A 10,422-nucleotide genomic window follows, 5' to 3' on the forward strand; every position below is an offset into this window, starting at 1 on the left:
AGCTCAGACAATGCAGATGTCATTGCTTTAGTTCACCAACTCAGTTTTCAAAGTCTCAGTTCTGCAACATTTTTTTTTTCTCAAGTGACAAAAGAACGATGTTTTGGTTGAACAGTTTTATTTTATAATAGAAACTTTCCTATCAATCTCAGGTTGTATAAATTCTTGTGGGGAAAAACAGAGATTAAGTCAGCTTTGTCCTGCCAGGTCCACTTAAGTCACCTACAACGTAAGCAAATACATATTCCCCACTCCAATTTTTCTTTCTTTTTTTTTGAAGGGCAGGAAAAGACCTCGATATTAAGAAATTAGGCAAAGTCACTCAAAGAAGACTATGTATTCAAATGGAAGATTTAAACAAAAGATTCTTGCTTTGGCTCTGTGCTCAGACCACTTGCCTCTGCACAGCTTCGTTTGGGTCAGTTTCTGTCCATGTACTCTTCGAGGCGCAAAAGCCACTTCTTCCAGTACTGCGAGCACAGATTGGGATCCATGAAGTGCGGATGCGCAGGGAAGCCATTCTTATAGGCAACCACAATGAGTCCACAGCTAACCTACAGTCAAAAACAGATGGCTGTCAGAAATTCAGTGTTAATATGCAACTTCATTCAGCAATTCTGAACACTAAATCTCACCACAAAACATCATCCTTAACATATGAGTAACTGAAATATGAAATGGGGAACAAAAAGAGCGATAATTTACCGTAAAATACTTGGAGCCTAACATTCAAGTGCTAAGAGTTCAAAGCTCTGACTGACTTTAGCGAAAGCTGAAGGACTCCAGCTCTGAGTATCAGAGTGACAGGGTCTATTTAAACCTTGCAGATGCTGGTAAAATTCCCAGCGACTGATGAGATTTTGCCTGGGGCCATATAACCAGACTGATGCCATTCTCCAGCATCAGTCTGAATGGAAATAGTTACTTAGGTGCGTTCTGTCATCTTTCATGCTTGATAAACAGCTCTAATCCAAACCCCACACAGCTACTGGGCTGCAGAGAAAGTGGCGGGGGACAGGAGGCTAATAGCAGAATTCTGGAATCACTGCCTGTATTTCACTCTGTAAGGGCCATGTCTGTTACATGCTTGTGTTTATTGATCTTTATAATATTCTAGAAAGTCCTCTGAAGAACCTATGTATTACCCTGCTCTCTTCTGCTTTATATTTTCCCCCTTCAATGCTTTGTATTGAAATAACAATCATTCAGGCCAAGCAGGCCTGACTAGAATTGCATTTGTAGTCTTTAAAAACATAATTCCATTGTCTTTTGATTAAGTGATTGACAACACACTGCTTTCCTCTGAGGAAACACTGTACAGCTTCCAAACACTCGAAGTAAATCACTTGGTCCCTCGTTTGGCAGCGGGATATAGCAACACATGATGCAAGCAATGCCCTCACACCGCATTTCCCTGTTTGCGGGCTCCTTTGCTTTACTTCCTCTCCTCCCGCTTCCTACTCCTGACAGAAGAAAAAAACCACACAGAGCAAAGCACTTGAGGTTGCCCAGATGCCAAATCGCTGTGAGTTCATCTGACCTCCTAAGATGCTGAACATCCCTGGGTCCCACTGAGCAGTTCCTTAAAACCAGTGAAAATATACCACTGAAAGGCAAAGGCAGCAGGACTAGCAAGAGTAGTGGAATTATTTCACAGTATGTCAGCTTAACCTGATCTAAGACTGGGCTGCTTTGTTACAAACCCTACCAACAGTTCCACGCTGGACAGCAGGTGCTAAAGGCAGTAGGTGGGGAGAAATGAAAATAACATGGGTGCTGCTGCTTGTCTGGGCAGGTAGCAGGCCTACTGACCTGGAAGTCATAATTGGCATCATGATTTATGGCTCCAATGTATGCTGCAACCTGTAAAGGGTTGTCAAAAGTATTCTTCAGAGATGGCTTTGGTTTCTCTGAAGTTTTCCAGTCAATCACACACAACTGACCTCTGCACAAGAGAACAAGATAGCACAGTGTTTTAAACTTTAGTCATAGTAAGAAACAAGGAATGGGACAGCAAAGAATGTCTTATCACTCTCAGCCTGTTTCACCCTGATGCCATGTTGCTCATTATTATGCCTAAGTAAGTCACTTCCTCACCAGTAGTTTAGATTTCAAAAATCAAGACTTACTAATATCTGCTGCAGCTCCTGGCAACTGCTGAGGAGCACTTAACCCTGCCTTGCTCATACCCTGCTCCAGTAGGGAATTCTCCACTGGAAACAACAGCACTTCAGTCATCAGGTTCACCTCCAAGTTCATCCATTCTGCTGCGCTCAGAGATCTGTCCAGCCTGCCCCCAACAGCTCACCAACGCACCTGGTCCCGCTTGGGACGCAGCCTCCCACGCGCCATGGAGCACCACGCAACACTGCCATTACCAGGTTTCTTAGCAAACCAGTACCTCACCGATACTTAGCCACGCAGTCTACCAGGCCCAGGTACTGGAGAGTCTCGTGCTGAACTGCACTTTCCAGAGCTTTCACTTCGCTGATATCTTCTAAGACGTGTTGCACACTCGATAAGTAGCCAGAAATAGCAGCATCTTCTCTCTGCTCCTTACTTGCCGTCTCTTCAGAAAGAAACATAGATTCCAAGGCTGCATGGAAGAGCTCTCCTTGGTGGAAAAGATCTAACAAAAATGTGAAAAACACCAGTATTCTAGACACTACTCGTAATACCCGATGGGCTTGTGTTCTAGATACTACACAACGTAGCTCTTAAACCAGTCCTGTTTTCTGTACTGAAAGCTTGAGAATGTGGGGAGGAGAAAGGAATGAGACAGAAAAAGAAATTGTCAATAGTGAAATTAGTATCTCTTACATTAATGCTTACTTTTGTTTTTTGGTCTAATTACTCAGAAACAATACATGACTTTTAATTTATTGTTTATTCAAAGGCATTTGTGACTTTCTACAAATTAAAAATATTATTCTAGGCTGCTTTCACTGCATTAGCTTCTTTTGCTGTATTGGTTCATTTGAATGGAACTAATCTCCTCCTGAAATGGGTGGGCATAGTTCTAGGGGTAAGGGCTTATCTCAGGAATGATTCCAAGAAAGACAAATTTTAAATAGTTATGTAAGGTTTGTCATGCCACCTCATTCACTAAAGTGCTTAGTAACTTAAAGAGCACAAACATAGGATATTCAGTTTTAAAACCCATAATAATTCACGAAACGAGCGCTCAGGTATTTATCAACCTTGCTAGAAGAGTCTACCTACTACTATGCCCCAGGTCCTCCCAGATCCCCTCCAGTCCCACAGCTTGGGGGAAGTCACCTTTGTAGGTCTAACGAAATGAAAACCTCTTAAATGCATGGCAATTTCATAGAAGAGGCTATTTATACTGGATAAACTAAAGGGTTACCGAAGAACTTCAACATAAACAGCAAGAGGCTAGTTTTTAACCACTCAGGGTGATACAATTTCAGAATGCTTATTTCCATCTCATTACAAAGTAGGTTTGTATCTGCAAAGAGGCTCAATAACATTAGCTGGAAAATACGATACTAGCAAATAGAGAAGTAAAGGAGAGGCAGACAGGATAGAGCAAAGAACGTCTACAGTCTAATTATAATGCCCCCCACATTTCTGAATCCATTTTAGCGGTCCTAGACCAAGATCCAAGCTGAGATTCATTGGTAACAGGTGCACATTGGTAACATGCTCTCACCCCCTGGAATAGAAACAACAGATTTTCAAAACACTTGACTTCTACGGCCAGATACTGCAGCTATGCTAGCACATCCCAGCCAGACTATTGCTTCTACTTTATTAATCACACTGTGGTTAGACTTACTTTTAGTGTATTCCGCAAAACCATCTTTTCCAAGTTCCAATATCATCTTCTGTTTCCACCTTTCTAAATAAAAGGCTTGCTGCGGAGAAATAGTCTGTTGAAGAATACGGGTGACACTGGGCATTTTCGTTTTTTGCAAAGCGATTTTCATGGGGAGGTTTGAATCACTGTTGAGAAGCGGAATTCTCTTGTTCGGGTTTATCAGAGGAACACAGTTCTTGGGAGCTTTTGTTTCAGCTTTCAGCAGAGGTCTGTGTTTATCCGGTGGCCCATATAACAGATTGTCTTCTTCAAATATTGTCTCTGGTGTTTGAGCACTGGTTTTGTAAGATGTAACAGAGTAGACCAAGTTCTTGTACTTTTCTTGGTCAACTTGTTCATAACTGTTCACTTTTTTCTTCTTACTATAAAGGCAAGCAGAGGTAGCTAGACACACACACGGGAATTGCTTTTGGCAAAAAGGTACTTGAAAAAGCATTTCCAGTTTCTCAGGTTTCCTGGACAGTAGCTGTAGGAATTTCATCCTGACAAGCATCTTTTGTGAGTAGTTAGAGTTTTCTTTCTTCTGTTAGGAACAGTCTGTAGGTTACTGTATTTTCCCCCTGTGAAAAAAGAAATTTGTGATTTCCAGAGTCATAAAACTCTACTGCCAACCTGTTTTTGCCCTTTGCTGAACAAAGAACGGCTGTGGTCATAAAGTGCCTTCATACACTCTGTGCCACCAAAATTCTGTTAGATAAATCACACAATAAGAGAAAGAACCAATAAGCAATGAAAAGAGGAAATGATCCTGAAAAGAACAGGTGCTGGTCCGCAAAATCTGAAACTGCAGACACAAAAAAATGTTGCAAGTTACAAACACTGCAGCAGAGGATGCTCTTAGAGCAAGAGTATCAGAACTGTCATAAAAGGAGACATAAAAAACTGATCTGGAACAAACACCCCCCCCCCCAAAAGAGGGAGAGGGAAGTAAAAAAAGGCTATGCAGAAGAGAATGAAACAAATCCAGTGTTATGAGTATTAAAAACAAGTAAGTTCACAGTGGATGCCCAACTTCAGAGCATCGTGGGGACAAAGTACCTTTTGGAGAATATGTTTTTCTTCTGCATACCTAGGAGAAAGCAGACAGCAGCAGTATATGCATGCTGAAACTGCGAAAGAAGAGAAACCAGATACACTGCAAGTATCTTCAGATTCAAAGAAATCTTTCAAAGACCAGAGTAAAACACAAAACTATTTTTCTAAACTGAGTTTCAAACATAGTTATGTTCTAAGACACTTAGGAAGTTTAAAAGCAAAACCAGTATACCAGAATCATTGTTCACAGCATAGCTTTCAAAACTGCATTGTTACTGCAGTGCTAAGTCCTAGGAAAGTTTATGCACATGGATAAAATGTAAACACTTGAATGGTGGCATTGAAGCCAACAGTAAATACTTGCAGAATTGAGGCCCTATTCTCCTACTGAAAGTTATCTGCTTACCATGACAAAGTTCCCTTCCATCCAGTACAAACAAAGAATACAGGCAATGCACGTTGCCAACTAACATCAGCATTTTGTTCCTAAAAACATTTTAACTTTACTCTTTTCTTTCCCCACACTTCTTACACAGCACTTCATCCACCGCCCAAACCGTAGGCGCCACAGAAAGCAAAAATATAGCAGGAGGAGTTATTTTGTACGGACAGATCCTGTGCTCATGTAGAACTGCAGTGACACCCACGTGTGGGTGCAGGCATCTGTCCCACGGAACAGACTGCAAAAATGGGGCTGTATCGGCTGCAGCTGATGAGATCAAGGCATCTTGTAACAAGAGGCTGAGACCTTGGACTCTGGTTCCATAAATATTGTTCTTCATCTGTGAAGGACAAAACCCTCCAGCTGTAGATGTTTAATCAGGAGCAGGCAGACACACTGCTTTTTTCTTTACTGGCTTTACATTTTCACACTGACTTTATAGGGTTTAGGCAAATAACAACCGCTTTGTAACCTGATACAAAATTAACCTGTCAAAAGTAAATCTGAACCAGGAAAACACAGTTAGGTTGGATCTGAACTTAGCGTCATGGAGCAGTGAAATTTCTGACCCAGTACTAGGTGCCCTACAGCCAGATTCACCACGCTGTTGCTAGGTGGTCTCACTGAGTCTTCAGTAAGGGTTTCCTATAATTACAATGCATAGCAATCAAAATAGTTAATGATTTTAAAACTGCTTCATGGTCCATAAATGAGTAATGGAGGAAAATAATGAAAGTACCAACTGCTGAATTCTGCTACAGACTTTTTACAGTCCGATTAGATATAAAGCAAGCTATCTCACATGAGAAACCTTAGCATTTAAGATAGAATCATAGAAAGTTTTGGGTCAGAAGGGACCCCTAGAGGTCATCTAGTCCAACCCCTCTGCAGCGAGCAGGGACACCACTAACTAGATCAGGTTGCTCAGAGCCCTGTCCAACCTGGTCTTGAATGTCTCCAGGGATGGGGCCTCCACTACCTCTCTGGGCAACCCATTCCAGTGTTTCACAACCCTCATTGTAAAGAATTTCTTCCTTATATCCAGCCTAAACCTACCCTGTTTTAGTTTAAAACCATTACCCCTCGTCCTGTCACTGTTGTCTCTACTAAAAAGATTGTCCCCATCTTTCCTATAGGCTCCCTTTATGTACTGAAAGGCTGCAATCAGGTCTCCCCGCAGCCTTCTCTTCTCCAGGCTGAACAAGCCCAACTCTCTCAGCCTGTCCTCACAGGAGATTTATGAATGATATGGACAGCGACATCGAGTGTACTCTCAGCAAGTTTGCAGATGACACCAAGCTGAGTGGTACGGTTGATACACCAGAAGGACGGGATGCCATCCAGAGGGACCTGGACAAGCTGGAGAGGTGGGCCTGTGTGAACCTCATGAGGTTCAACAAGGCCAAGTGCAAGGTCCTACACCTGGGTCGGGGTAATCCCCGCTATCAATACAGGCTGGGGGATGAAAGGATCAAGAGCAGCCCTGCTGAGAGGGACTTGGGGGTACTGACAGACGAAAGGCTGGACGTGAGCCGGCAATGTGCGCTGGCAGCCCAGAGGGCCAACCGTGTCCTGGGCTGCATCAAGAGAAGCGTGGCCAGCAGGTCGAGAGAGGTGATTCTGCCCCTCTACTCTGCTCTGGTGAGACCTCACCTGGAGTACTGCGTTCAGCTCTGGAGCCCTCAGCACAAGAAGGACATGGAACTGTTGGAGTGGGTCCAAAGGAGGGCTACAAAAATGATCCGAGGGCTGGATATTTCGAATGTGTCACCTCCCTTTTTTAATCATTACATTACAGTTTACACTGAATCAAATCTAAATCTGATTTCCTTATCCAGCAGAACTAGGCTAGGTGGAGTTGTACTATACTTCTCATTTTCCAGTGTTCACTAGCAAGAATGGACATGACTCTCTCTCTGCGCATCCTCTGACCTTCATATTCCTGTCAAAACTAATCTCCGGCCTGTACATGAGAAAAGCGCTGTCAGGTGCATTATGAAAGGACAAATCAAACAATTTCAACCATTTTGTTGCCACAAAAGCATGCAAGTTTTGCCAAAAAATAGAACAACCTGCTTTAGGTAGGTTACACAGCAGCAAGAAATTGGACTATGTTCTGTATCTTAAATTCTGCCCTGCTTCATTTCTTGGACATGGAAGTTTTACAAATTTAGGTGAAACGTAACAAAATTTTATGTTACTTCTCATTTCTTATATGATGTCAAAAAGCTGTTTCTACAGCTTGATAAAAATTTGTAACAGCATAAAGAGGCACTTTTTATGAAGTATACACGTTTCAATTTTTCAGTTCTCCTTGGGTTTTCAGTCGGTGAATTTTGTATATCTTCACTATTACAACAAATTGTTCTAATAATTTTATTTTTTAAGAAGCTCCCCGTGTTTTGTCATTTGACTATCATAAAGCAGCTCACTTTTGCAAAGCTGCTATGCCAGTATTCACAGCAACTCACTCTTCTCCGAAGACTATCACTTTTTTTTAATAGATTTTTCGGTGTTGGAGTGGGATCGGTTACCTAACAGAATCTGCCCCTTGCTGAAAAAGAAATAACGAACAATGTCAGCATGTTACCACAAGTGTCAGGTTGCTGCAGAAGGTAACAAAAAACAGTAAAAGCAGCAAAGAGATACACAAGGGTCAGAGTTTAATACCATTAGCAAATTCCTTCACTGTATTTTTACATCATAAAAAGCAGTTCAGAAAAATTAATCTCTCCTCTCTTGGCGTTTACCTCTAAACAGAGCTGCTGAAGCTGTGATTTAAAATAGCACAGAAAAAAAATACTGTTATTCCAATGTAACGGGATCCAAGCTTGTAGTTTCTCAGGCTATTGTTTGATGACCATTAATATGCTTACACAAGTGTATTAATCAGAACAGAACAAATGCTGGGTCAGTGACTGTATTTGTTACATCAGCCAGGGCACAAAACAAAAGTTTATTCTGGCTTTGCAGCAGCTGCAGGAAGGAATACAATACCTGATTCAGCATAAAGTTCACTTGTAGTAAGCTGCTCCCTCAATATTTTTTAAGGAATAAATTAATACCAGATCAGTGCTTTGAATTGTGTGGCCATTAAAATACGCAGCATTACGAGCCAATTTATAACAACACTGATGCAGCATTTCAGCAATGTCTAGTACGAATTTTAAATTGACAGCCTATATTGTTCTGGAGTAATATACGTAGAAATGTTTATGCACTCTATGAATGAACCACAGGGAAAGGGAGAGTTTGTGAGCTGCTGTGCTGTCCTACAAAAGGAAAGAGGTTCTGGGACTGCTAAGAAATAAAGAACGCTAGTATCACGCAGAATAATGAATCATGCGATTTTCAATAAATCTAAGTGTCATTTCTGTGCAAGTAACTTACATTTACAAGAAAGAAATTGAGTTGGAGTGGTCTGGATCGACTCTTGTACATTAAGAACAGAATTCAATTGCTATTTCTCTCAGAGGAAGCATCTTCCTTCTCTCTGAAACACTTTGTGCTTGAAGACTTGTAGAACTGCATCAGAATCGCATGACGAGACGCACTGGAGAACTGAACACAAATAAAATAACCTGCGGGAAAAAAAAAAGACAACTTGCCCTAAGTGTCCCAAGCTACTTGATTTTGCTGCTCCAACAACAACAGCACTAATATAGCTGAAGAAGTCACATCCATAAAAACCTTCCTACACCTGTGGTTTCAGACAATAATCAGTACAGCTTTTTCTCCAGTCACCTATCAAGTAAACAAAAGCAGTAGTTTACTTCAGAGATGATAAGAAAGAGAACTACTAAACATAGCCACAGATCTGTTGCCCTGTGTCCCTAATGTGAGGGCAGCGAATCCACTGATGAAGGTGTAATTTTAAGCTAACATCACAGGCTTTTATCCAGGAAGAACTATTACTATCTGATGTAGAGAGGCAACAGTAACCTATCTTCTTGGTCAGAATGACCTCTTTCTCTTTTCTTCTGGTTACAGCTTAGTAATGCAGGGCTTTGACAGCTATACCAATCTCAGGACTTTGCACAGCTGCCTGCTCCCTGCCCTCTACCTCTCTTCCTTGGTTCTTTGCAGTTTGTAAGTTAACTCACTCAACCCATCCAGGTCAAATGTACACCTTTCCTCTTTTGGGAAGTTAAAAGCATGTGGAGAAAAAGGAGAAGTAAAAAAAAAAATTTTAGCAACCCATTCTAAAGCACAAGCCCACAGAGCTACGCTGGATCAAAGGGACAGCAAGCTTCATCACTGGGAAGGGAACTAGTGGGAAACAGGGTTCTAACACAAAGTCCCCGGTTTTGGCAAAGCAATCTGTGAAAGAGCCGGCCTAACCTCAGTGACCAGCGAATGCCTTCCAGCAGACAGACAACAACCTTTAGGCACAGGCGCCTGAAAACCCCAGACGGTGCTGGACAGCCTATGCTTGTGCAGGCCTTGCCTCTCGCCCTCTCAGCGAGCAGAGGTTCTGGACGAGAAGCACACACATCCCCCCCCCACCCCCCCGAGGCCAGCCTGCCCCCCGCCTCAGCGGCCATGCCCCTCCCGCTGCGGGCAGCCCCGCCGTGAGGCCCGGGCCACGGAAGGAAGGAGGGAGCTGCAGGCCCTTCAGGCGGGACCGGCTGCTGCTCTCCCTCAGCTAACCCGGGCCTGGCGGGGAGGCCGGTATCGAGGGAGCGTCCTTTTGCCTCAGCTACCAGCGGCCAGACAGCCTCAGTCCGCCGCCCGCCACGGGCTGCAGAGCGCCGCAGGTGCCCAGCGAGGCAGCCATCGCCTCCGCCGGCCCCGACCCCATCACGAACAGCAGGGAAACCCGTGGCGACTGTTACCTCCGCGCCGCGCTTCCCGCCACCGCCGCGGCCACCTATGCGCAGGCGCGCTCCGGCCGCCGCCAGCGCGCTCCCGCCCCGCGGCCTGCCGGGATCTGTAGTCCTCCCCCTCTCTGAGGCCGGGGGACCTCGGTGCTGGACCCCCGAGAGCGGTGGTGAGGGGGGCGTGCCTCCTATCCTTCGATTTGTTTGATTGCTCTTTGGAAAAATCTAAAGAGAATAAAGCAAATCTTTAAAAGCAAGGAGAAAAGAGGGGGAAAAAAAAATGA

General features: G+C 43.5%; 1 protein-coding gene across 2 annotated transcripts; it reads right to left on the reverse strand.

The window, feature by feature from the left end:
* Positions 1 to 322: 322 nt before the first annotated feature.
* MGME1 (mitochondrial genome maintenance exonuclease 1) lies at positions 323 to 10,369 on the reverse strand. Of its 2 annotated transcripts, none has more exons than XM_075413224.1 (6): positions 10,154 to 10,369; positions 8,709 to 8,899; positions 3,800 to 4,401; positions 2,407 to 2,569; positions 1,813 to 1,945; positions 323 to 554 (listed from the first exon to the last, which is right to left on the reverse strand). In XM_075413224.1, the coding sequence occupies exons 3-6, from the start codon at positions 4,332 to 4,334 to the stop codon at positions 420 to 422; spliced, it is 966 nt and encodes a 321-aa protein (XP_075269339.1). In that variant the 5' UTR covers positions 4,335 to 4,401; positions 8,709 to 8,899; positions 10,154 to 10,369; the 3' UTR covers positions 323 to 419. The 2 variants fall into 2 exon arrangements, with proteins under 2 accessions (XP_075269339.1, XP_075269338.1); XM_075413223.1 differs by having other exon boundaries at positions 2,407 to 2,629; positions 10,154 to 10,367.
* Between the last annotated feature and the right edge of the window lie 53 nt (positions 10,370 to 10,422).

Source organism: Opisthocomus hoazin, chromosome 2, assembly GCF_030867145.1.
Source record: "Opisthocomus hoazin isolate bOpiHoa1 chromosome 2, bOpiHoa1.hap1, whole genome shotgun sequence".
In the NCBI taxonomy this organism is placed as follows: domain Eukaryota; kingdom Metazoa; phylum Chordata; class Aves; order Opisthocomiformes; family Opisthocomidae; genus Opisthocomus; species Opisthocomus hoazin.

Bases quoted from the DNA above. Each gene is read 5' to 3' on its own strand.
- MGME1 (XM_075413223.1), bottom strand. From the start codon at position 4,334: ATGCTTGTCAGGATGAAATTCCTACAGCTACTGTCCAGGAAACCTGAG. The intron at 1,946-2,406 runs GTGAGGTACTGG...TCTCTTGTGCAG, and splicing joins GACTGCGTGGCTAAGTATCG to AGGTCAGTTGTGTGTGATTG. The intron at 555-1,812 runs GTCAGTAGGCCT...TTTTGACTGTAG, and splicing joins ATGCCAATTATGACTTCCAG to GTTAGCTGTGGACTCATTGT.